The 27,982-nt window shown below is 43.1% G+C and overlaps 1 protein-coding gene and 2 pseudogenes across 1 annotated transcript; 1 reads left to right on the top strand and 2 right to left on the bottom strand.

Annotated features, from left to right (window-relative positions):
* Positions 1 to 1,740: 1,740 nt before the first annotated feature.
* LOC127187941 (low molecular weight phosphotyrosine protein phosphatase-like) lies at positions 1,741 to 2,185 on the bottom strand (annotated as a pseudogene).
* Positions 2,186 to 6,559: 4,374 nt separating this feature from the next.
* On the top strand, positions 6,560 to 6,966 carry LOC127187942 (40S ribosomal protein S15a-like). Its single transcript, XM_051144240.1, has one exon. The coding sequence runs from the start codon at positions 6,572 to 6,574 to the stop codon at positions 6,923 to 6,925; it is 354 nt and encodes a 117-aa protein (XP_051000197.1). The 5' UTR covers positions 6,560 to 6,571; the 3' UTR covers positions 6,926 to 6,966.
* An 849-nt stretch (positions 6,967 to 7,815) lies between these two features.
* Positions 7,816 to 10,156, bottom strand: LOC127188404 (aldo-keto reductase family 1 member A1-like; annotated as a pseudogene).
* Positions 10,157 to 27,982: the final 17,826 nt, after the last annotated feature.

The following is a 27,982-nucleotide window of genomic DNA, read 5'->3' as shown; positions in this document are numbered from 1 at the left end:
TATCTGTGAATGTATTATTTGCATGCTCATGTGCATGTACGTGTGTATACAGGTAGGTGTGTACGCACATGTGTGAGATCAGAGGTCAAAGTCAGGTACTTTCTTTAATGTCTCTCCACCTTATATTTTGAGACAAGGTCTCTCAGGGAATCTGAGTTTGGCGATTGATCAGCCTGGCTGACCGGAAGGCTCCCGGTGCCTGCCTGTCTCTATCTGCTATGGATTGGCATTGCAGATGCATGCTGCCACCCTTGGCTTTCTCATGAGTGCTGGAGAGCCAAGCTTAGCTCCTTATGCTTGCACAGAAAGCACTTCACGGATTTAACTACTTCTCCTGCCCATTGACTTGTATATGTTGTTAGAGTTTCTTTAGAACACTGCTTTGAAGTCTGGCAGTTTTAGAGAACTTGCGTAAGAGTCATCAGAGTAGTGGAATCATTTGCCATCCCACCAACAATTAGAAGGACCAACAACAGCCCAGGTTCCTGCAACACTTGACATTGTCATAACTTTGAACTTCTGTGAATCTAATAGATGTAAAATGGCATCTCATTGCCATTGTAATTTGCATCATAAGACACTAATGGTCATGAGACATTTTTACACTCAGGGTCTTTTTAGCTATTTTTTTCTTATACATTTCCTCTTCTCATTATTTGCCCATTTCTTTGTGCTGGGTTTTTAAAAAATATTTTTCATCACTTTACTTTCTAATATTAAGAATAAGTATTTACACTTAACGCTAGAGAAAATAAAAAGCGTATAGAGGCTATGTTTTAGGTTTTTTTTTTTGTTTGTTTGTTTGTTTTCATTTGTGAGTAAGAAAGCAGGCAGACACCAGATTTGTATTTTGGTTGTATTTGATAACTTCCCAGTTTAATTCAGATTCTTTTCTGACATATATACATATGAATTTGAGGCCATTTTTCTGAAAATGCACTAAAATTACTTATGATTGCTTGTAACTTTTAAAAATGTGGATGAAAGAACACTTACAAACACATACCACTACTTAAGAACACTTACCTTTTTTTTTAAGAGACAAAGTGACTCAGATAGGAACAAAGCTCAAAAATGAAGTAAGAATTAAAATGTTAATTTTCTATCACTGTGTCATGCCCATCTTTTATTATTTGCTTGTGCTTTAGACAGGGTGTCACTGTCCAGCCCAGGAGGGCCTGCTGGAATTTCAGGCGTATCATCACATCTGGCTTCTCCTCTCTTTCCCAAGTAGCTGAATGTCCTCAGTGAGTCTGAGTTTAAACTCCTCTAGTGTTACCTGGGCAGCTGCTATGGATGGAGTTATTGTCACAATAAGAGTCTAGAGCAGAGAGATATAAGGCAAGCGAGCAGCACCCCTGTGTGCTCTTCATGCCCACACTCCAGTCAGAGCAGGCTGGCTGGGCTGGCTGCGCTCAGAGGCCGACCTGCACCTTGTAGGTCATTCTTACTTTGTTGGGTTTTATTTTGTTACACATATTTTCTTGTTCCACTATTTTGTAATTAAGGCAAGGTGAGAGGTTCAGTTTGGCTTAAGAATGTTTGTTTATCCACACCTCAAACTGTCTTACTCAACTATTTTTATCCTTCTGAACATATACTTAATTTTCACCTACAATTATTTTAAACATATGCAGCAAGTCAGCTGAAAAGACAGGTGGGACACAGGGCTAAGGACAGCCACCCCCCTTGGGCATGGCATTTGTGAGTGAGTTGCTCAGTGGTAGTGGACTGGACCAGCTAGTGAGTCTTCTCCAGGAAGGCTGTGCAGCACCCAAGACACTGCTGGTACACCACCTCGAAGTCAGAGTCATTGCCATAATAGGGACCTTTAATAATGAGCTCCCAATAGCTCAATTTTAACTTTGCAGTATTTAACTTGGTGATTACTTTTTCTATTAAATTCTGAGGCTGCTTTCATCCATATATAGCACATAATTGGATGTGGCAAAGTCTTCTTTTGTAATCTGTCATGCGATGTGATTCATGGGGATGCCATGTTTCCTCATGCAGGTCTGCCCTCAGTAGTCAGGGGGGTTCTCCACTTTATAGATGGATATATCCTTTAATTATCTGAAGCATTTTCATCAGCTACCAATTTTCTGAAAACTGCTTCTTCAATGGGTGACCAGCAAATGTTACTGAGACACATGAACAGCACTGACTTGGACCTAACCTCTATCATCTTATGGTGCAGACTCTGTGTTGGGTTTTAAAATTTATCTATTTTAGAATTATTTTTAGTTAATTAATTAACTAATTAATTAATTCACTTTGCATCCCAACTGTAAGCCCCTCCCTCCTCTCTTAACAGTCTCATATTTCGTCCCCCTTCTCCCATCCCCCTTCCCCTATTTCTCAGAAAAGGGGAATCCCTCCCTCCCAACCCATCCCAGCACATCAAGTCTCATCAGAACTGATTGTGTCTTTTTCCTCTCTGGCCTGGTGATTCAGTTCTGCAAATGGAAGTGATTAAAATGCAAGTAACAGAGACCATGTCAAAGATAGCCCCCTGCTCCCTTTACTAGGGGATCCATATGAAGCCTGAGCTGCTCATCAGCTACGTCTGTGTAGGGGCCTAGGTCTGGTCCATGTATGGTCCTTGGTTGGTGTTTCAGTCTCCACAAGCACCCCTGGGTCCTGGTTAGTTGACTCTCTTGGGCTTCTGTGGAGCTCCTGTCTCTTGTCCCCTCCAGGTCCTTCTATCTTCACCCCCTCCCACTTTTCTACAAGACTCCCTACGTTTTACCCAATGTTTGGCTGTGAGTTTCAGCATCTGTTTAGATCTTCTACTTGGTGTAGCCTCTCAGAGGACAGCTATGCTAGGCTCCTGTCTGTAAGCATAGCAGAATGCCTTTAATAGTGTTAGGGATTGGCTTTCTCCCATAGGGTGGGTCCAGGTGGATTGGTTGGACATTCCCTCAATCTCTGCTCTATCTTTATCCCTGCACATTTTGTAGGCAGGGAAAATTTGGGGTCAAAGATTTTATAGGTAGGTTGGTGTTCCCCTCCCTCTACAAGGAGTCCTGTCTAGTTAGAGGGTTTTCTCTTCAGTCTCCATGACCCCTGCTACTAGGAATCTTAGGTAGAGTCACCCTCATATCCTCCCAGAAGTCTACCATGTCATAGGTCTTCAGCTTGTCACAGAGATGCCCTTGCACATGGTTTCTCTTCTCTCTGCAGGCCCTCTGTCTTCCTATCCCCACTCTCCCCAGGCATAATTTCCATCCTCATTTCTCTCTGCGTTCCCTCTCCTATCTTGTTCCCTCTCTTCAACCACTTCTGCTGTCTATTCTATTTCCCCTTCTGAGTGAGATTTAAGCATCTCCCTTAGAGTACCAATAGGAGGTCTCCGCATCTATCCCAGTCTCCTGGTAAGTGAAGACGTTCATGGGACATCCCTTTTGAGCTAGTGTCCAATTATAAGTGAGTATATACCATGTGATTCTTTCTGAGTCTGTATTAACTCACTCAGTATGATCATTTCTAGTTCCGTACAGGAGAATAGGGAAATAGAAGGATCCAGAGGGTCCTAGAAACCTACAAGAAGAACATCATGATGGGTGAATCTGGACCCAGGGGTTGTCTGCTCAAGATACTACACCACAAGGACAATACATGCAGTAAATATTGAACCCCTACTCAAATCTAGCCAAGGGACAGGACATTATCCACAGTCATGTGGAGAGTGGGGACTGACTCTGACATGAGCTCTGGTGCCCCATATTTCACTACTTCCCCTTGGTGGGGAAGCCTGGTAACACTCGGAGAAAGGATAAGCAGGCTACCAGGATGAGACTTGATAGGCTGTGATCATATGGTGAGGGAGGAAGTCCCCTTCTGTCACAGACCTGGGGGATGGGAATAGGGTAAAAGAGGGAGGGAGGAATGGGAGGAGACAAGCAAGGGGATAAAAATTTAGGTATAATCTGAATAAATTAATAAAAAAAGGGAAAAAAAGCAGGCTCCCTTGGATCCTTCTTGCTACTTATCTTTTTTGGGTCTGTGAATTGTAGTATCTTTATCCTATACTGTATGATTAAAATCTGTTTATAAGTGAGTACATACTATCTGTATTTTTCTGGGGCTGGGTTACCTCATTCAGAATGATCTTTTCTAATTCTATCTATTTGCCTGAAAATCTCATGATTAGAAATAAATAAATAGGGGGCTGGAGAGGTGGCTCAGCAATTAAGAACACTCATTGGCTTCTCTTTCAGAGGACTGGGATTCAATTCCCAGCACTCACATGATACCTCACAACTACTTATAATGCTAGTTCCAGAGGATCCAACACCCTAGCACAGACATACATGCAGGCTAAACACCAATGCCCACGGAATAGAAATATTTAAAAATTACACCAAAAAGATATATTTAGGGTTAATTTTGTTTTTGTTTGTTATCTAATATGTATGGCTGTTTTGCATGAATATAAGCCTATGCACCGTATTTGTACCTAGACTGTGTGGAGGCAAGAAGAGGCCATTGGATCCCCTAGAACTGGAGTTACAGATAGTTGTGATCTGTTGTGTGGGTGCTGGGAATCACACCCTGGGTCCTCTGCCAGAGCAACCAGTGTTCTTAACCACTGAGCCATCTCCACAACTCTGATCTGCAGAATTTTAAAAATGTAGTTAGGTATAAAACTTGTCAAGTTATATAATTTGCAAGTGTCTACACATAGCATTTGGCATGCCTTTTATTTTGTGGAAGACACTTTCTGCTTTACAGAAGGTATTAATTGCAATATATTTAAATTCATCAATATTTTCTTCATGATTTATTCTTTCATATTGTGTTTAAAAAAAGACATTTCAATGCTGAGCTAATAAGTATGTTCTCCCCAATTGTACAATTTTTATTATTTTTTGCTTTTTGAATTTTGGTTTTACATTTATCCAGAATTTCTCGTGGGCCATGTTGCAGTCAAGAATTGCTGTGGGAATCCTGGCCCCAGCTTCTCGCACTGTGTGGTCCTGGCCACCACCAAGCGAGCAACCTTGTTTCTCCACAGGCTCCTCACCACAGCATCCTGCTGCCCACAGGTGCAGAAGTTGGGGAACCCACTGACTGGAGGTGGGGACCTCTGGGATTGAGCAAAAACAAGCAATTTCCCATGTAAACTGTTTTATCAGGTGTTTTGCCTTAGCAGTAGTCAGCTGACTGGGATGCATTCGAAGCATAATTATTCTAGCAGTACTTTCACAAGAGGCAGAAGGAATTTTGAACAGATGTATGCTTTGTTAGTTGTACTTACTATTTTTTCCCAGTGAAATCTAACGTTTGTGAGCGCACCATATGCTGACACATTCCTGTAGAAGACTCAGCATAGAATGTTAGACACATGCACTGATATTTTATCTTGTTTCTGCCATTTGAGCCTTATCTTTTAAGACATATTATTTAAAATGATTAATTAATTAGAATTATTGACATTTTACACACTTCTATAGTCATTCTTATTCTTACATTGCTCTCTCTTTCTTCCTTTGCTCATTTCTTCCTGTCTTTCTTTCTTTTTGTCTGTTTGCTCCCTAGCCTGCCCTTGAACTCATTGTGGAGTCAAGGTCACATATTTTGGGTTCACTTTCCTTCTCCCTGACATACGTCATTTAGTGGTCCCTCGGGGGTGCCTGTACAATTACGTTTAAAAGTGTTTTGATTTTGCTCTCACTCTTGAATGTACATCATTGGACATAAGGTTTTATATAGACAACTGGTTTCTTTTTTTCTTACTTTGTTTGAAGAGATTTCTCTAATTCTTCAGAAACTAATGTTACTAAGGAGATCATTGCAGCAAATTTTAGTCACCTCTCTGCAGGTACCCTGATGTTTTGTCACTGGGTCATCATATTTTAAGTTACACAGTAAATACTGAAATGTTAGTTTTGTCTCAGTGTAGCTCTGTCTTTCACTATCTCGGCTTAGTGTTTCTCCCTTGCTGCTTTCAACATATTCCCTTTGCTATGAATAGTTAATGTTTTGACTGGAATATACAACTTTTGCTTCTCCTTAAACCTTCCCACACCTTTCTCTTTAAAATGTCTGTTAATAGAAACACAGAACCAGTTTTCTTAGGCTCTCTGTCTTCACTGTGGTTTCAGCCAGTTGGAGAAGGAAGTTTCCCAGATTCCAGGTCCTCCAGGAAGGTCTCTGTGAGGGTTAATCTTGACTGCTAAGGTGACGAATTTAGAATCAGAGAAAAACAAAACAAAACAAACAACTGGGCATGTTTGTGAGAGAACTTCTAGACTAGGTTAACTGAGGTGGGGAAGACCTGCCCTAAATGTGGACAAACCCATGGACTGAGGTCCCCGACTCAAGAAAAAGGAGAGAGTGAATAGTGTCCAAGCATTCAACTCTCCACCTCCTGAATACGGGTCCAGTGTAAGCCGCTGCCCAGAGCTCCTGCTGCTGTGACTTCCCCACTGTGGTGACTATATGTCCCATAAGACCTTCTCCCATGAATGGCTCCTTTTCACACATCTGAGCACAGTAGAACAGTCTTGAACTACACAGACCACATTGGTTGAAATACTCAAAAACTCGTTCTTTCCGCGCCATCACCATGGTGTGCATGAATTTCCTGGCAGATGCTCTCAAGAGCATCAACAACGCCGAGAAGAGAGGCAAACACCAGGTCCTCATCAGGCTGTGCTCCAAAGTCATCGTCCAGTTCCTGACTGTGATGATGAAGCAAGGCTACATCGGTGAATTTGAGATCATCGATGACCACAGAGCTGGGAAAATTGTTGTGAACCTCACAGGCAGGCTGAACAAGTGTGGCATGATCAGCCCTAGATTTGATGTGCAACTTAAGGACCTAGAAAAATGGCAGAACAATCTGCTCCTGTCCTGCCAGTTTGGCTTCATTGTACTGACAACCTCAGCCAGCATCATGGACCATGAAGAAGCAAGATGAAAACACACAGGAGGGAAAATCCTGGGATTCTTTTTCTAGAGATGTAAAACATAAATAAAAAGCCTCTGTGGACTGTGGGGGAAGAAAAGAAATACTCAAAAACTCAGAGAAGCTTTCTTCCAGGCAACTCCTATTGTTACTAGACTTGAAATCCATCTCTACTGCTCTCTACCAAAGAGGCTGGTCTCTTGCTGATCACAGTTGGTTTTCAGCCTCAGATGACTAGTTTTCACTGTCCCAATAAAACAATGGATTCATTCAAGCTTATCACAAAACAGCCAGACAGAGTCTTTGAGGGACTCTCAAACTTTTCTTGGAAATTCATAAGCCTCTATGCTCTGCATTTCTCTCAGTATTTTTTTTTTTTTTACCCACACTCTCGCAGAGGAGACCACAAAGCTCTGAAGCTTTAGCAGCCTTTCCAGCCCAATGTTCCAAATGCCACCAGTCTTCCCCCAAAGCCAACATGGCCAAGTCTATTATGGCAATGCTCTCTGTTACTAGTGTCTGTATTAGTTTGCTTCTCTGGAACTTTAGGAGGAAAGGACTTATTCTACCTTACACTTTACAGTCCATCACTAAGGGAAGCCAAAGCAGGAACTCACGGCAAGAACCTAAGGATGAGAACTGAAGCAGAGGCCATGAAGGAACATAGCTTACTGACTTGCTCCTTATGACTTGCTCTTTTTTCTCTTTCTTTCTATCTTCCATTCCTTCTCTCTCTCTCTCTCCTTTTCTTTCTTTCTTTCTTTCTTTCTTTCTTTCTTTCTTTCTTTCTTTCTTTCTTTCCTTTTGATACCCCAATGGCTTTATTGATCCCCTCTATCCCAAATGTAGCAGGAGATACTTCTTATTAGGAGAGCTGGAAGGGAAGCTGAGAAGCTATAGCCTCAGTATGGGCCATTAAAGGGAAGCAGACAGTTTCTGGTATCTCTGGGGATCTTCTTTCCATCCATCCATCATAATCATGGGCACAACACAATGTGAGTTTTTGTTCAGAGCATGTAGTTGCTTTGTCTCCTCTGGCTAAAGGTGAAATCAAATACCTGAGCGTTCTGAAAGAGTAATGTTTTGGGGGATGCAGATTACTTTCTGCTGAACCTGCCAAGATTTGAGATGGTAGCTATTTTTCCCAGCTAGTGTGAAGACCACTGGTTCCTCAAGCAGGACAGGCTCCTCATGATGGCACTGAGCATCATCAGAGGAACCCAAGAGGCTATAGGCAGTCACCTCCAACTCTTGTGCTTGAAAGAGATCATTTGGGGATAGGCATGGTTGGCATTGCACCTGCAAGACAATTGGGCACACAGAGGCCACACTTGGGACATCACTGAGGACATTATCAATCTGCTAACTGCTGAAGTTGGACAAGCTCAGGGCTCTCACCAGCCCCATGGCCAGCAGAGCCTCCAGATCCTTCTACGTCTCCTTATAGTGGGTAGAGTCATTCTGGACAGATCTCTTGGCATTCTTGGGGAAGGGAGTTATCTCTTACTCAAAGGCATAGGGCCAGTACATCAAACACAGATGATACTACAGCTGGACAGCGTCTTCTGGAGGGAAGCACGTCCTCAGAGCAGTGCTTAGTGTCACACAGCTTGGATGTCACAAAAAGCTATTCTTGAGGCACTGGCATGTCTGGTCCCATTTTCTCTTTCAGGGTGTCCTATCTCATTCCCTCTGCCATATACAGCAGCACAGTCAATGTGGTGGTAGGCTACACTAAAGGTATCTTTAAGGGCATGTTTAGTGCCTGTTTTTACCTGGCCAGGTGTTCTCTTCTATATTTCCAGACCCATTAGAAGCATCTTCTGTCCAGTGGGTGGGAGGACACAGGAAGCTGTAATCATCCCCTTGGCAGTGGCCATGAGATGTGGAGAAGACTAAGTGGCCAGGATTTGGTTCTGCACTCTTAGCCTACTTTTTTAATACAAGCCAGGGCCATGTTCTCAGGGATGGCAGCTCTTATAGTGAACTGGGCTCCCCCACATCAGTCAGTAATCAAGGAAATGCCTAACAGACATGGCCACAGGCCAACTGGACAGAGGCAGTTCCTCAGTCAATGTCTTCTTTTCCAGGATGTTCTAATTTGTGTAAAGTTGACAAAACCAACCAGCCCCTATTTTCAAAGTGATTTTGTTAACAGTAGTGGAAATGAATATGGAATCCTTAGTATTGAATTCATAGTGAAAGACATAGAAGACCCCTACATTGAAAATTCCATGACACTGATGAAGCATAAGACAAATTAAGTATAAAATTCAATATTAATCAAGTTCTATCCTTTCCAAATTAATCTCATCTATACATTCAGTGCAACCCTAATCACATTCTCAGTGCACTTTTTTTGGTAGAAATTAATGGAATAATTTTCAAATAGACAAAGAAATGCAAATGAGTTAGAAGATGCAGAACAGTTAAGAAGAACATCATACTTGCAGGACCCATACAGAGCTTGAACACTATTGTAAAACTATAGTGATTAACACTATGCCCTGTGGGTAAGGATTGCACTATATTCCTAGGACTGTGTGAACAAAAAATGTTATTTGTATTAATGGCTATTTCAATTACATTGTATTAAGTAACTATAATGTGGGAAGTATACTTTTAAAGTTTGCATATTATGTTGTATATAAATTCACTTTGACCAGTGGAGGAGTCTGGAGATGATGTGCAGAAATGGCTCCTCAAAAAGAGAAAGAAAAGAAAGAACAAATTGTCACCTTTAGACCTCAACCAGTCTCAAGGAATACATTTGGTGTCTGCCACATCTTTTCACTCTTCAGTGACACCTCTGTCCATGTTATCAATCTTTCCGGTGAGGAAACCATCTGCCGGGTGATGGTGCACTGAAGGGAAAGGCTGACTGAGGTGAGTCCTCTCCGTATGCAGCCATGATGGCTGTTCACACAAAGGAAGGGTGTTGTCATGGTCACCATCGCTCACCAGAACTTCTCAGATAATTTTCTGTTAATAAATTGCTTCATGTAAGCTAAAAAATTAAATAAATTCATTTTAAAGTGAATTATTAGGAGAGCTGGACTAGGCAGTCACCTCCATGTCTTGTGCTTGAAAGCAGGCAAAGAGCTCATTTTGGGATAGGCATGGTTGGCATTCCACCTGCAAGACATCTGGGCACACAGAGGACACACTTAAGACATCACTGAGGACGTCATCAATCTGCTGACTGCTGAAGTTGGACAAGCTCAGGGCTCTCACCAGTCCCATGGGTGAGCCATCTAGATAGGAAAAGCCACCTAGATAAATACAGGATTCTAGCCAGTGAGTTGACTACCGGTGTAGTTAACATAATCTAATATTCCAAAAGGCCAACTTTGGAGGGTCTGTTGAATAGAGATGGGTATTTTTAGTGTGGTTGTGGTGTGAGATGGTGTTGGGGGCAAAAGGCAGCCTCATGAGATCACCAGGGGCTCCTGCAATGATCCTAGTGAGAGTAACTGTGACTTGAACTACAAAGGAACAAAAGAGAGGTGGTGATAAATTACAGTATAATCAGGTACTGTGGCAGTTTGAATAAGGATAGCCCACATAGCCTCGTATATTTGAATACTTAGTCACCAGGGAGTAGAACTATTTGAAAACGCTAGAAGGCTTAAGAGGTGTGGCCTTGTCGGAGGAAGTGTGTCACTGTGGATGGGCTTTGAGGTTTTAAAAACCAATGCCAGGTGCCTCTCTCTCTCTCTCTCTCTCTCTCTCTCTCTCTCTCTCTCTCTCTCTCTCTCTCTCTCTCCTCCCTCCCTCCCTCCCTCACTCCCTCCCTCCCTCAACCTGTGGATATGTATGGAGCTTTCATTTACTGCTCCAGCCCCATGCATGCTGCCATGCTCCCCATCATGATGATAATGAACTGGACTTCTGAAACTGCAAACAATCCCCCAATTAAATGCTTTCTTTAGTAAAAATTGCCTTGGCCATGACGTCTCTTCACATCAATAGAAGAGTGACTAAGACAGATACCATAGTGAATGGCATGATTTGTTGCTGGATAGAAGAGAAAAAGGAGTTGAGGGGTACTAAGATTTTGACAGGGGAAAATGAAAGGCTATAGTTCCTAGCATCAGAAACATGGAAGACACTGAGGTGGGTTCCATGCTGCCCTACTGGACAGGACATTCAGACAGTGCTGGTAGATAAGCTGTGGTATATGCCTGGGGTCAGAGGAGTGCGAGTTACTACTCACACTTGTCAAGGCAGAACTGATACTGAATGTTATAAAAGTAGATGGGACCACATGAGGAGTGACTATTAATAAGCAGGGCCTGAGAAGGAAGGCCCAAGCATGTGGCCCTCGCAAGCATGTGAGGCTGATCAGGAGAAGTCAGAGGAGGAGCCTGGAAAGGATGGCTATGAAACAGCAACCAAACACTGGGTTAGTACCTCGGTGAGCACCGGTGCCCTCCATGTGGGGCAAGAGAGAGCTGTTAGGAAGAGAGTCTGAAGCGCTGGTGTCAGACTCTTCCATAAAGGAGAGCATGGGCTAGTGGCCATGGTGAGTATTAAGTCCAGAAGACACGTGGTATAGTCAAAACTTGTAACAAAGAGCTATCCTCACTTCATAAGAGTACCAAAGACTCAGAGAAGCAAAAGTGAGGCTGTATTTGTTTGTTTGTGACCTTGCAAAGCCAGGTGTCAGCTTAGAGAAAAGGCAAATGTGGCTCCTCAGCTTCCCTTTGGCTGTGTTCTTCAGGGAGGTACAGTTTTCATGTGTCTAGTGTCGCTCCTCCCTGAAGCCCCTGTTTTAGTTGTCACAGATGCCAAGCCTTATCTAACGTGTACCCTGGGGCTCTAGATGCCCTTACTTCCCAAATGTGTGCCTGGTCAAATACCAGAATGCCGGTAACTTTTCAGTCCCTAAGCTGAACTGAGAAGATCCCAGGCAAGCAGGTGTCAGCTGCTCACTAGGGAAGCCAGGAGCCTAGTGCCTCTGGCTTATCTGTGATTAATTAATGAGTTCCAAGACCATTCTGTATTAAAATTGGACCATAAAGATTTATTTCTTACAAACTGACGGCAATGCCTAGCAGAGAGGACACATTTGACAATATGGAAGGGACAGGGAAGATAACTGAGTGTGGCTTTGCAGTGGGGTGGAGCTCTGATGTATGAAAAGGAAGGACTTACTGTCATTCAGAGCATGAAGGAAGACAGAGCGTGCAGGCTTAAGTGTGGGTAGGTAGCGACAGCTGGAAAATGTGGGGAGTTCTCTTCCAAGGAGGGTCAGCAGCCGGTGTGAGTGAGAAGAAGGCTGACATGCGGGTGCATAAGCAGAGGTCTCTTGTTGGGCATAGCGATGGGCACGACAGTCCCAACTATTGAGGAGGCTGAATCAGGAAGATAAATAGCCTAGACATTTGAGGGTAGCCTGGGCAACATGCCAAAACTCAGTTTCAAAAAACAAAGCCAAAAAAAAAAAAAAAGAAACAAACCAATTCTCAGTAAAAGCTAAACTAAAACCAAGCCAAATAAACTATAAACAGAGAACCTCTGCCCAGAGGACTTATAATCTTCTGGAGTAGAACAAACAAACAAACAAACTGAAAACCCAGTAACAACACCTACTTGCACAAGGAGCCAGAAGATGGGGATTTAAGCAAAACTTAGTGGGACCACAGAGGTGCAGGTATGTAATTGGCTTCATTGTCGTGTGGCCTAGTGAACAGGGCTAACATTCTGCAAAAGGAATGGCACAAGTAAGTACTCTCGGATGCCCTCCCTGCAAGCCAAGAGACTGTGCTAAACAGCACATAAAGAACATTCCACTACCAAAATCTTCATTCACTCCCTGGATTCTTTCCTTAGGGCAGCTCTCTAAAAATGGAATTTCTGGGTCAAAGGCTGACAGTTTTTCAGTTTCTGCTGCATTTAGCAAGGCTGCTGGGTTTAAATTTTTGAAATCTCATGAGTAATTATGGTAAAGTTTTGTAAAGCATTTTGGTCTATTCAAGGGTAAGACATTCTATAGTAAGGCTACAAAAAGGGGTTTGAGCTTTCAGAGGTGAGGAAGTCATCACCAGGCTTTGAGTGGAGGGGACAGAAATGTTAGTAGGGGCATAGATTTAGGAATAACCCAGAAGATAGTGCAACTTTTAACAGACAAGACCACTTGGGTCTCCTTCCCACTGGCTGCAAAGCATCATCTGGTACTGAGATCACAAATAAAGATGCTGGTCTTGGCCCACATGCCGCACAGTACAGGGGCCGGCAGTGGCATCTCCAGACAAGCCAGAAGACCACTTAAACCTTTAGTACCTCATGTCACTTGATTCTGCATTCTCCTTATTATTTCTCTGCAGACTGCAAAGGGGACAACCCCTTCCCACACTGTTGCTTTTAGACCCTGAGAAGGCTCTATTCTATTCTTTCTTGGGACATGACCTTTGTTGTAAGGTGCAGGGCTCGTAGTACCAAAGGAAGAGCACTCAACCTAGAGTCCATAGTCTTCATTCAAAGTCATGAGTCCAGCATGTTAATTCTCTGCTCAAATGGCCTTGCAATTTCCTCAAGAGTCAGTAGAGAACATCTCCCTGAATCAGTGTTCCTGAGGACGGACTGTGCCTCTGGGAAAAGCGAGCCAGTAGTAGAAGCACGGTGGGCCTTGGCTGCATGGGCTGGCAAATATACATCTACATGAGTGTAAGATGCTTCTAGTGCAGGCTGCAGAGGAGCAGGGCGGGGTTTCTAGAGAATGCAGGGCAAGTTCTGAGCCGCCATACTGCGAAGTGTCTTGGCCATCTTCTCTTATTTTTTTTTTTTTTCCCTCTAAGGCACACTTCCTACAGTAGGGGGGAAAACAGATATTTTATCAACTGTAAGTGTGCTTTCCTTATTCATATTAAATATTGAGAATATAAGATGAGGGCTTTCATTCTGACTTTTGCTCAGAGCTCACTCGTGGGTCCTTCTGTCCTAGACACTTGGTTCTGGTGTAAGCTACCACAGTTTGAAGTAGATGTTCTTTGGAACAAGTAGGTAAGAAGTTAATCATATCACCCTGGTGTTCTACCCACAGGTCTGGATGGGGATTTTCAACATGGATGAATCCAGTGTGTATGGGAAGACATTTCATTTCATGCCAGATGAGTGGGCTGGCAGTGTGAAGGAAGCTTGAAAAAGTCTCAGGCTTTGGCTATGGGTCCAAAGCCCTGTGAGCTTGTGGTTTGGCATGGGTGATTTTTCAAAACCTCTTCTCTTGGTAAACCAGTTTGAAGCTTTTCTCTGACGTCATTGCGGTTTGTGCTCTGGCACAGTCTGGTTGTAACTTTGCCACTCAAGTAAATTGTGGCCAAACTGAGATGCTACATGGCTGCCTTATACTGAGTTGAGTACAGTGCCTTGACCTCTCAGAGCTCACACACCCAGTTAACTGAATGGTGAGACAGATGGTATAATTCAAGTATAAAGAAGACTAAAATTCCAAACCAAGGGCACCTCCTTGTGTAAAGCCCTTGGAAAAAAAGCGAGACCCTGAGATTGGGGCACTCAGAGAAGGCTGGGGCAAAAACACGTGGGCAGAGAGAAGAGTGAGCGCAGGTAGCATTGCAGAAAATGATGGCTCTGATGATGGTGTTACAGACAGAGACTGAAGAGTGGGTGAACTCCCATGCATTTTGCCTTGGCTTTCCTATGGCTGTTCTGTTTGCTAGGAGGCTGTTTCTAAGCTCATACAGTGGCCAGCTTAGTATCTTATAGGGATTCAACTCCTCTTCCTAACATTTAAAACAATATACTTAAAAAAATCTATGGTATATTTCCTTGTTATCCTAGCTCCCTTTGTATATGTGTGTACATATATCTCATATATATATATATATATATATATATATATACACACACATATATATATAATGAACACTCAAAAACACTTGGACAATGGATATATATGTGTGTGTGTGTGTGTGTGTGTGTGTGTGTGTGTGTGTGTGTGAATAAATAATCTGTACCTTAACTAATGGTGCATTAATTGATCAAGTCTGGAAGAGTAGAGAGCAGTTAGGACATGGCCATAACCTGAATGGTTTTTGTACTTCACTTAGTAAACATAGATGTTTTACTCATTCCTTTATTCAAATGCAAATAAATATCCAGGTGTTTAATTTGTGTAGGGCATTGTGTTAAATACCAGACATAGAATGGTAATTAGGACACACTGCCAGACTCTTGTAGAATAGTGGGAGGAGCCAAATGACTGCAATAAATAGTCAAGAGAGCTTTATTAGAGATACGTTCCAAGTACACGAGAAGAGACAATAGACTAACTTATCCTTCTGGAGGGTGTGGGACAGTGGTGTCCCCAGCAAAGGTGACATCTCACTGGGGAATTTAAGGTTTGGGAAAACAATATTATTCGAATTATTATATTCATTGATAGAAAAGGTTGGAGAGTATAATAAAAAGAAAAGATCGTTTGCAAAAGAAAAAAGAAAGAAGGAAGAAAAAAGAACTAATGTTAGTACAATATCTTGTAAACATATTTTAAGCAATATGCTTTCTATTACAAAGAGAGAAGGGAATCCCTTGGATGCCCATCCTCCTTCGAACACAAGCCCATGGGGAAGGCAGCTGGCAGCTTCTCTAATAACCTATAACCTAGATTGTTGTGCATGTTTGTTTTGACAGCTGCGCTTGTAACAAGTGAAGTCGTGGACGAGAGCTTGAGAATGCTCAGAGTGGGCATTAGAACAGAGGTTCTCAGATGACATTAAAGCCTGGAGAGGGCTAGCCATTCCTTTGGTGAAATAACACGCAGGAAGAGAAGACACACTCAAAGCAGGTTGCAAGAATCTTAGCTTTGACGTGAGGAGGAAGTAAATGTTTTTTACTCCACAAGTTCACATGTACAAGAATTCGTGTGTACTTGAACTCAAATTTGTTCTACCTAAGTATCAGAAGTAGATCCAGAGTTAGTTTTCATTAGTACCTGGCGGAACAAGATGCCAAACTTCCACAAGAAATGTTCTGCCTGCCTGTCTGTCTGTCTGTCTGTCTGTCTGTCTGTCTGTCTGTCTATCTATCTATCTATCTATCTATCTATGTATCATAAGAGAGAGACAGAAACAGAGAGAGAGAGAGAGGAAGAGAGAAAGAGAGAGGAAGAGAGAGAGGAAGAGAGAGAGAGAGAGAGAGAGAGAGAGAGAGAGAGAGAGAGAGAGAGAGAGAGAACACATGCCATGGTTTGCATGTGGGAACTGGACCCAAGTAATAAGGTCTTGTGGAAAGTGTCCATCCCTTTTGAGCTGTCTTCTTGTCACTCTTATTTATTTATTGAAAAAGGTTTCACTATGTAGCCCATGCTGTCCCAGTGCTCACAATTCTCCTGCCCCAGCTACCTGAGTACTAGAACTATACGTATGTGTAATTTTGTGCCCCACACCCTACAAGCCTCCCCCACAACCTAGGTGATGTTTTAATGACCATATAGGTAAAATCAAAATACACATTAAAAACAAGCTACTTTAATAAAAAATACACATGAAGACTGTAGATATTGACCTGTGGATATAGAACTAAAGTTGAATATTAAGTGCAATGAAACAAGATAGCAGCTAGATTTAAATCATGCAGGACTTTTAGAAATGGAAACACAATCATGGTAATATTTTTATAGAATTTAAAATATTCTTATTGGAATGTTAATTGAAGACAGTTGTGAAGAAATTATTCAAAATTTGGGATTCAGACATCACAATATCGATAATAAAAAAGAAACATGAAGAGGAACAGGAGCTTAAAAATGCTTCCTAAATTGTTTTCTATACTTTTCCTATTGAGGTTGGTGAAACATAGTGGAAAGCAAGTGGCTTGTGGCTGTCACAAAGGAGTAAGTAGGAAGAGCAAACACAGCTGAGAAGATGTGTGTTAAAAAGTTCTCAGACTAAGAAAAACACCAGTTGGAGTCAGAGGTTCCAACAGATCCTGAGCAGGATAACAGTAAAGTCAGTATCCAAACTCCTAGCAGCCGAAAGGACCTCACTCAGGGACAAATACATAAACACAGATGATCTCTAAGGTACCAAAGTCGGCAATGGGAAGGGAGAATGCATGGAATATGCATAAAGCACCAACTGACAAATGAATATCTGTATTGACTCTGCAAAATGAAGGTGAAAGGCATGGTTGAGGGATTCAGAATAATCCTCACCCGAGGATAATCTCCTTGATGCCATGGCATCTATTAGGTCCCTCCTACAATGGAAGGTAATATACTCACAGGACCAGGGGTGGCGGCGGGGGGGAGGGGGGAGTGACCTTGTTGGTAGGGCGGGGAGAGTGCCTTCTATATACCACATGCTTCTTGTTGATCTTGGGGAGGAACTGGCTTGTTTTCATGCCCTTCTTCAGGAATGAGACGATTTGGAGAGCATCTGTCCAGGAAATTATGGGAAGGCCATACCACAAATGAGGGCTTTTCCCCCAACAATATTTAGTAAATAACAATAAAACAAGAGTCTATAGCAAGCTCATGATTTTCTCCCTTCTGGTCTGGTCACTCTGTGTAGAAGGAGGAGGAGGAGGAGGAGGAGGAGGAGGAGGAGGAGGAGGAGGAGGAGGGGACAAGGAAACAACCCTGCTTCTCTCTTAAGCTTGTACTCTAGAGTCACATGCAAATTATTCCTTCCCTGTCTCCTGCCCCAAAGTCCACCCTTCAGCCCTCAGAACCTGTAATGGTTTTCTCCTGGTAAAAGGGACATTACAGATATGACTGTGTCCAGAAAAGGCTTTAGATAGAGGAGGTTATCGTGGATTATTGGGAGGAGTCCAATGTGAGGGAAGGCTTTAAAATTGTACAGTACTTAGGGGCTTAAGAGATGGCTCATCAGTTAAGAACTTACACAGCTCTTGCAGGGGTCTGGAGATCTGTTCCCAGCACCCACATTGGATGGCTCTCCTGGTCTTCAAGATCTTAGGTGCACATGCTCACACAAGACACATGCACATAACTAAAAATAGTAAAAACAAATCTTAAAGTCAATTTATTGTATAATAAAAATAAAATTTGCTCACTCAAAGACATTCGACGACAAGCCATGCATCATGATAGAATATTTGCTGAGCTTACATACTCCAAAAAAAAAAAATCAGTTTCCAGAGTATCTCATATATGAAGAGCTTCCCGAAATCAAGGAAAGATGATAAACAACCCAACAGAGAAGCAGCCAGAGCTACAGCTACTAGAGACAACAGGAATGCCCAATAACCTATAGGAAGATGGTGATCCTTAGTTTTCTGGACTGCACTGCACTGTGAAAAACTACAGTGAGATTCCATTTCACACTACTGGCACAGAAACCACCACAATGCCAAAGATTGGCCAGAAGACAGAGCGATACAAACTGACCAGAGAGCACGTGGCAGCACTAATTGGTGTCACTTCGACTACTAAAGGTTGAAAGATTCTTTACTTTATGAAAGAAGATGCTCTGTTTTCCAGGTATATGAAGAAACTCTTGTTTTATGAAAATATCACTGAAATTATTTATGGTTGTGTCATACAAATGAGAATTTGAGAATAAGGCTTTAAAAACAACAACAACAACAACAACAACAACAACAACAACATGACACCTTTGGCTAGCCTTTTTGTATTAACGACGGTAACTCTTACATGGGCTTTAAAGACAGGGAAGTCTGGGTTGGAACCTGCCTCCTCCATTCAGCAGCTATGTGGCCTTAGTCTGATGGTCCACTATGAGCCCCGCCCTTTGTCCTGGTCGACTGAAGCTATGAGCCCTTTTTTGTAGGTTGTTGTGAGAATTAGACATACTATATACAAACACTCAGTGTATAATAATAATCCTTAGATGGTGACTCTCATTCCTGCACCATTGATGACATCAGACAGGGACCCTCTATGGAAGAAAGAAGCAAAGAGACAGCCACTGCTGTCTTAGGTACTTTTTGAGAGGAGAAAATATAAAAATCTCCAAGGTCGGTAAAATTAAAAAAAAAAATTCCCTTCAGGTCAGGATGAGGATGTGGCAAGAGGAGGATTTGGAGACTTCCATGAGAAGTTGAGCTCTGCCTCCACACACTGGACCTCTGACATGGCGAGTGTCTTCAGCTCTCTATGCCTCCATTTACTCCATGTAAAGAGGCAGTATTGATGCACTAGGTCACTGTAAGGGTGAGAAGGGTTATATACTTTCAGAGCTCTGGTGTGAAAACAGTTCTACAAAACACTGAACAGCTATAGCAATGCTGTGTTTTCACTCTCATCCTTCTGTTGATAGAAATCCCATGCCTGTGCCTTCTTGGCAACCAGCAGTCTATTGCTGGGTCTGGGGTTCCTGAGACTTTGGGTTCTCCTTCCTAGTTATCAAAACCTACCCATCTGGGAAGATGGCTCAGTCAGTAAAGTGCTCACTGTGCAAGCATGAGGACCTGTGCTTAGAACCTAGACCCCACACCTTAAGGAAGCCAGGCATGGTGGAGTGTGCTCACGAGTCAGCACTGAGGAGGCAGAGATGGGTGTGCACATGAATGCGCACATGTGCACTTACACACACACACACCACACAAACACACACATACACACATACACCACACACACACACACACACACACACACACACACACACACACGCTTACAAAGATACCTGTTCTAAGTCTGGATCCTCAGGATATTATTGCTGGAGGGCTGGCTGATCTGATGAGCCAACATGCATAACCACAGATCCTCTCACTCCATTCCGGTCTTATTATGGGATCTACTCCTATTGGTGGCATTTTCAAGATGAATTGTCAAGAGGGGCACTAAGGAAGTGGCTTGCAGAATGCCACACCAATCTAGTGCTCAGGCTTTGTGTCCCTCCACCCCCCCCTGGAACATCTGGACACTGCTCCCACCTGGACCACCCAATGGACGGTGATAGGAATTGCGGCAGAGCAGCTCTTCCCTGCCTGGTGTTCTCACCTTCTAGGCCAAATTGGCAAGCCATGTCAGCCAGAAGTCTAAACCAAAAAGTATAGTCTGCTGTTCTCTGTATCTCCTAAAATATGCCACTTTGCCCACAAAGGTTGGTTATTTCACGTGCAGAAAGACCGAGCTTTCAAACACAGGCTGAGAGCAAGCTATGTACAGGAGAGCTGTGTCCCTCCCTAGCACTTTCCCTCAGCTCCCAAGGCTTTCCTCATCCAGAGCAACACAAAGTTGACCCTTTTCTACCAGAAACTTTAGACACAATAATTAACCCAGCCTCCTAATAACTTAATAATCATGCCTTGCGTCTCAATGGGCCTGATGTTTTTAGGCTACCTCACAGTCATTAATTAATTCTACACCCAGCTGCCTAGAGCTGTAGGTCACCCTGATCACCTTCAGGGTGTGGCTGAGTCACGACAGGCCAAGGATCTACCTAAGGTCACCCAGTGTCTGAAGCCAGCTGGTGGCAACCAGGGCTCTAAGTTCAGGCTTACCTCTAGGATCTTCCTGCCCAGGGTCTGATGTTCATATCTGGCCTCATTTCCCATCACACCTACCTTGGTTTAAGCCTGCTAGAACTCATGTGTTCTGGTGTCCCCAGGACCAAGTCCATAGTGATAGATAGTCCTGCGCAATAATTTACAGTAATGAATGACGGACTAATATGCCTTATTGTTGCCTTGGAGATATATGAATTTTAACAGAGGGTCTTCTGCAGGTCCAAAAATTCGACCCTTGTGTACAAAAGTGCAGTGCACACACATGCAGGTGTATATACACCACACACACACACATACACACATGCACATACACTCATGTGTGTGCACACTCACACACACATTCACACACATGCACATGAAGTTTCCCATCCTAAATATGGATGCCAGGCATGTGTAGCCATCAGCACACAGGCTGCTTTAGCAATGGGACTCTTTAGGGAGAAATGTTTTGTACTGTCCTTAAGGCCATATAGGCTTGGATTACTTGCTGGATCAGCCTTCAGGCCTCTGCTTCTCTAAGTGTGACCATTAGTTCTTTGTAGGGACAGGAGAGAAACAGAGAACTTAGGTGCAAACATTACACACTGATTAAGAGTTGAAGTTGGTCTCTCTTAATTAATTTTTACCACATTTCCTTAGAGAACCAGAACAGGTACCACAGTACCATTTACCCTGGTGGTGTTTGGTCTGACACAGCCCATCCTGGCAAATTCTGGGCTACTCAAGAACATGGCTCATATTAGCCCAACATACTTGTGTGTGCACACATGCCCATGTCTGTATATATAAAGAGAGGGAAAAGGTCCTCCTGGGGAATGAGTCCACACAAGATGCTCTATCCAGAAAGTTCCTGGGAACTCATTTAATGCATGAAGCATAACAAAGTGAAGGTTCTGTGCCCGAGCTATTATTATTCTTAAGCAGAAATTGGTTAGGATCAGAAATCAAAAGTGCCAGGCTGGGGTGCCCAAGGCTTCAGAAAGTCTTTTTAAAAAGCTGGTATCTTTAAGCAGCTTCTTATGCAAAGGGGAGTTTTGGAGCAAGGAGTTTGAACAGAAACAAGTGGTACCAAATCAATTTAGCAGACATGTGGAGAAGATTCTGGAACTTTCTTTTATTACATTTATTTATTTATTTATTCATTCATTCGTTCGTTCATTCATTGTGTGTGTGTGTGTGTGTTTACATGTGCCACATTACTACATGTGTGTAGGCCAGAGGTCACTTACAGGAGCCAGATTTCTTTGTACCACATGGGTTACAGGGATTGAACCTAGGTCACCAGGTCTGGTGGCAAACGGTTTTACTTGCTGAGCCATTTTGTTGGCCTCTGGAGCAAGCTTTCTTATGCCAGCCTTTTTAAGTAATGAGTTTAAGAAGTTGGCAAAAATGTTTAAGGTTAAAAAAAAATTCTCCCATGGAAAAATTTCTTTATTTCTTGTTTGTCCTTGCAGATTCTAAGTTCACATCCCGTGAGATATGCAGGCTGAGTGAGTGATAATTCTCCGAGCCTTGGGTTTCCATCTCTGAAGATTTGGAAGGGTTTCAGCAGTAATTAAGTAAGGATGATAATTAGGATTGCTGGTTGTGATCATGATAATTGTTAACAGATGCTGCACTCTTGCCCTATGCCAGTTTACAGTTGTGTTCCCGGTTTACAAATAACTCGTAAGATACCTAGCAGGAAACGAGAGCTAAGGGAGGTGACAGGAGGAGTTAACATGTTTAGGTGCTCAAGACGAGATGTGTGACGTAACTGCGTTTGGGCTGAGTTGGAAAGTGAACACAATGGAAAGGACATCGCAAAGTAGTAATTATGGTTTTATCTAAGAGGTGGGTCTGTACATAGGCCTAATTTTTCTCCCTGTGTAGTAATCTGTATTTTTGAAATGACTACTTATTACTTTGGTGGTATGAAAAAAATGATAGTGAGGCAGAGAGTGCGTAGGTGGTGAGGATAGAGGCATTGCCCCCACCTGCCTCTTGTCCCGCCTTGGGCAACTGAGGCTTCAAGTCCCGTTCAGTTCACTTAGCACAGCTGTGCTAGTATTACGGCCTCATAGAATTAGGCACTTACTGGTTAAATCATGTCTGTTTTTATCAACTTCATGTGATTTTAACTCAGATTTTAAAAGCTGTATTAAAATCCCTAAGTAAACTTCCTGTTTACTTACATGCACAAACCTAAGCTTGCACCACGCCCCGTTCTCCAAAGATCTGAACCTCGCTCAATTATGTGTGAGATCAATATCTGTATCAATGTTCAGGGTCTGCAGACTCAGAAATGAACACGGAGTCAAGTTCACTGACTTGGGTCATAGAAAGGAATGCGCTCTCTCTCAGAACGTGAGGACGTGACTTTGATTGAGGACTGGTCTTGTTATTGTCCCTTTGTTACCACATGTAAGCACAGGACCAAGACAAGTATATGGTAGGCAGAGGGAGGACATCTGCAGACTAAACCAAGGTCTCTTGTCAAAACATGCTAAGGGCATCTGGGGAGTGGGAAAAAGGGATCCACAAGCTTGGTAGTGGAGAGAGGAAAGCAGGCTTAGTGGCCTAGGTAGAACCTGTCCCCACCCCCACTCTGCTCCACCTGTCTGTTCATTGCACACTGTCTTCGCAGTGCCGGAGATCCAACCACAGACCAGGAAGGGCTTGGCTGGTAAAAACAGCAGTTGCCCCACTCAATTCTGAGCCCTTTCAACATTACTTCAACCAAGCCTAGGTGTAATTTCTGGTGAGTTCACATCTCAGATGAGGCGGCCAGACTCAGAGGAGGTGGGGCCCTTGCCAGTGAGTCCACAGCATAGCTGCAGAGCTGGGACTCAACCCAGCTCTGTGTGACTTCAAGGCTCCAGATTAATTGCTCCCAAAGGGGCGTGGAGATAGCAGCCTTTGAAAAGGTGGCCCCAGTCTTTAGCGTTGCAGAGTCCACAGCAGCTGATGTGTGGTGGACATGTAGGTAGGGAAAAGGGAGCTGTGCACCCTTTGCTTCAATAGCTCAGCTTTTGAGGTGGTTGTAGCTCCTCTCTGGGAAAGCCTCCCATCCTGTCTCTTGTCCCATAGCTCCATTCACCTACCACAGGCACTCCAGGTGTGGACTTGAACTCCTGTAAGTACGAGCTTGGGATCTGACTACCTCTTCCCTACTTCATTTATTTATCCTTCAGGTTGAGTTCGATGCTTCCCTTGACTTCTCACTAGGAGGTATCTTTCCCCTCTAAACTCAATCACACTGAATTGTAATAAGTAAATAAACAAATAAGCAGATTTTATATATATATGTATATATATATGTATAATGTGTGCATATTAAATTTGTATGGTTTTTAAGAAAGTGCAATAATGGTCCCTCCCCTCAAAAATACACTTATCCAAATTCCTGGGACTTGGGACTTGTGGCTATGTTACCTGTTGCCTCATATGGGAAAAAGGACTCTGCAGACATGATTATCAATGAAGACCTAGAGGTGAGCGTTTTGGGACTATCCAGCCAGTCTTCATCTAATTATTGAGGCAAAGAGGTAGGAGAGTAAGACAAGTGGATCAAGGTTGTGGTGTGAGAAGACCTCCACCCACCACTGACACTGCTGACTCTGAAGATGGTGGAGGGACATTAGCAAGGGAAACTGACCTGCTGAAACCTGAGTCATCTTCAGTTAACATCCAGCAAAACCCAGGATCTTAGCCCCACAACCATAGGAAACTGAGCTCCACAAAGAGCCTGAGAGGAGCTGGCCTCTCATGTCTCCAGACAGGACAACAGCATGTCAACATTCTGATTTTAGCCTTTGGGATCTGTCAGAATTCCAACTAACAGACTGTAAAAGGATACGTGTATGTTGTTATAAGCCATCACATGAATGATAATTTGCTACAACAGCAATAGAAAGGCAACATGCTTCTCTTGGGGTGCTATAATTTATGATGGCATCTCTGTCGTTTTGTTCACTGAGATTGCTTGAGACTGTGGATGCTTCTCCATCTAGCCTAAAAAGTCTTAGTTATTTGTAATTTTCCCCCATGGTACCAAATACTCATGAATTCTATGGCATTTTATAAGCTCACCCTATCACCTGAGTAACCACTTTAGCCCAGCATCATCTTGGGTCCTGCTAGCAAGGGAATTGGAGCACTTCCCAGATACCTATGTTTTTCTCTCATGCAGGCACACCAGAAGACAGTATTGTCTCTGCCCACTCAAAGACCAGAGAGGCTATGTGATTTACTTTGGTTAGGAACTCTGAACAAATTATCTCTTTCTCGGTCTCTTTCTGTCTCTGTCTCTATCTCTGTCTCTCCCCCCCCCCGACCCCCACCCTCACCCCACACACACACCTGGCATGCTACCCGACAATGTTCAAGATGATTTCTGGTCTGACAGCTTGCATACCATCAGGATTATGCTCAGCAGCAGGACCTGGCAGCTGAGCTGTGATGGACGTGCAGGTAGAGAAAAGGAGAAATATGCTCTTTGCTTCAGTAGCTCAGATTTTGGGGTGGTTGTGGTTACATAATTTAGCTCGGCTCTGAGAAAGCCTTTTTTTTTTTTTTTTTTTTTTTGCCATTTGTGTTCCTGCACTCTCTGGGGGAGGGAAATGAGGCATATGAACAAGGGACAACCCAGTTCACTGTCTGGTACTCACTGAACCCCAAGGGAAGAGGAAGTGCAGCCCCTGGCCCAGCTGAGGACATTAGGAGTGACAGCCTATGGTCGGTACAGGCAGGTGGGCTACAGACAAAGGGCTTGAAAAACAGCCAGAACACAAGTTAGAAGAAAAGCTCTGGATGTTACAGACCTGGTTCGAACTCCAACCCTGCTCCTTTGTGTGAGATACTGGGCAAAACAAGCCCAGTGTTTCCATTTGAAAGTCAGAGCTTGTGAACATCAAGCCCGCAGAATGCCAGTGTATTCCGAAAGCTTAGCCTGCTCTTTTGACAGACACCATGAGCTGAGCACCTCAGTGAGGTGGCACCACACCACATGAATGCGAGCATGCCCCCTCTTAAGCTTTGAGCTAACTGGAAAGCAGGCAAGAGCACAGATAGTTTCCAGCCCAGAGAGTTTCACCCGAGAAAGGCCTTCCTCCGCCAGATGAGCATCTCTGTAAGGGCTTCTGAGGAGAGATGACCTCTCTGTGACCTCTAGGTTTGATGCTTGAGTGCTTCTTGCAAGCACAGTGCAAGCGCTGACTCACCAATATAATGTGGGTGGCTGGGACCCTTGTGGCTACAGCCAAGACTTAATCTCTAAGCCACCTACAGTCACGTCTGCTCAAGCCTGTGCTTCTGAGAGCCCCAGACCATGGACTGATGGAGTGGGGAGTGCCAAGAAGCAGTTCCTGGGAAGCCATGGACCTTGGTGAAGTCTCCTCTTAGATTAATCCTTGGCTTGCTGAGCCTTTACTTTCTTCTCTACTCAAGCATTTAAACACCACACATCATCTTTTCTCATTACAAAAGGAAAAAGAGACAATTACAGGAAATACTGATGAATAAGTAAATAAGCAAACCAAGCAACCATCATTCTGCCATTTTGAAACAAGCTCTTTTAATACCTTGACTTTTCTCTATCAGATCTTTCCTTGTATATGTATATGTATGTATACACATGTACAAATACAATACATATTATGAGCATCTTTCTAGAAATGTGTTTCTATCACATAATCACATATCATATAGTGTGCAGTATTCCATTGAATAGGATGCAGTTCCAATTTTTAATCAGGAAGATATTTAGACAATTTTCACTTTGTAATCTCATAGCGATATTTAGTAAATTTCTTTATGATCACTCCTTTTCTCAGTTCTTCCATTATTTAGTCCATGAATTCACAATTTCTAGCAATAATATTTCACACCTTTCACTAGTTTCTTGGGCTAAATTCTAGTGTCAGAGTCATGGAGTCAGAAGGGCAATGTGACTTTAGGATAGTCATCCTTACTTAATGTTGAATTCCTTTCTTGCATATTGACAGAGTGACAATGAAAAATATCTCTGAAATTTCATTTTCAAGGAGTAATAATGAAAAAGCAGAAGCATTAAGTTTCACTGTCACCGAGTCCTTTGCAGAGAGCTGTGCTCTCATTAGCTGTATTTTGGGGTATTTCCCTTCTGGATTCTGTAGCAACACTAACCACAGCCTGTATTTACTGGAATGTTTTTGGAGATGCCCTCTAGTTGGACTCACAAAAATGGGTCATTTTCCCCAGAAGCCTCATTCACTGATCTCTTGAGGTAGGGGGTAGAGGTTCTGGCAGACTCTCTGCTTGAGAAGATGATGCTGAGCTTTGCCTGACCCCTCAGAGTCCCTCAGTTCTAACAATAGGTCTTTATGTTGTTTGCCCAGTGACACCTGTGAGAGTATGCTATTCATTGTTATGCCCTTTTCTTGGCAGGCTCTTCTATTGAGTTTGGCTTCTGCTGACTAAAGTAAGGGAAGCTGACCTAGTTGAGACGAGAGGCCGAAAGAAAAGTCCCAGTGTTGTCACATGGCCCGAAGGCTCCATGTGAACCTGTCAAAATAAATATATATGAATTAATCATCCGCCAGTACAAGTCCCAACACTGAGCACAGTTTGTGGCCACAGTGCAGCATGCTGTGAGTGTTACACGGTGGAGGCTGCAGGGGGACACTAAAAAATCCTGCCTTATCCTGTGGAGGGCTGTGTGTCCTGCACCAGAGTGAGCTACTTCAGGAACACTTGCAGAAGCGAGGTGCTTGGCCATGCCTCATGGGGAAGGTTAAATGAATGCCTGGTCTTCAAGTCTTGAATAGACAAAGACCAAGGTATGTGAGCCTGACAAGGGCTGTGTTTATGGTAAAGAAGTTAGGTGCACCAAGTCACCTACCAAGTGAGCTTTTAATAAAGATACCTTAATACATAAGGTCTCAAAAAGGAAAGAAGGAAGGAAGGAAGGATGAAAGAAAGAAAGAAAGAAAGTTAGTTACTTCCTAGGCAACTTTTCCTGGAAAATGCTACCAGATGTGGTCTACTAAAATACAGGAATCCTTGGGATCCAAGGTCTGGAGACTTAACTCAGAAGAGGAACTCAGGGTTCTTGGCATAGGATAACAATCCAGAAAAACAGCAGCAGAACAGACTTCCAGAACAACAAGCTACAGTGAAGGAGGAAGAAGGATGCCATGAAAGTCTTTGGCTACATTATAGGTTTGTCTTTATTAGGGATCATATCCCCAAGGAAGAATTTGGGGGAGTAAATTAATATTGAGTACACAAAGCCAGGCAAAGGAAATAGAACACAAGTGTTAACAACAGAGCAAATGTGTAACAAAGGAAACACAGCCCTGGCATGGCATGTTACTTGGCTCATATGTGGCCAATATTTTCATATATATATATTATCATGCAAACAGTAACTATTGAATTAACAAAAATAATACAGTTATGTGTGGGCGAATAGGTGAGTGGAAGTGTGTACTTTGTGGGAGGATCCAGGAAGAGTCAGAGTGGTAATGCTGAGAGACTAACTCTCGCCTCCACTGTAGAAAAGTCAAAAGACAAGCATCTAGGCCGGGCATAGCCAGACCTAATAGGAGAGGTGCATCATTTAAAGATAAGAGCTCAGTATCGAGAGAGAAATAA

This window comes from Acomys russatus, chromosome 4 (genome assembly GCF_903995435.1).
Source record: "Acomys russatus chromosome 4, mAcoRus1.1, whole genome shotgun sequence".
Classification (NCBI taxonomy): Eukaryota; Metazoa; Chordata; class Mammalia; order Rodentia; family Muridae; genus Acomys; species Acomys russatus.
Note: the sequence above shows the minus strand (reverse complement) of the source record. Positions and strands in the feature narration are given on the sequence as shown.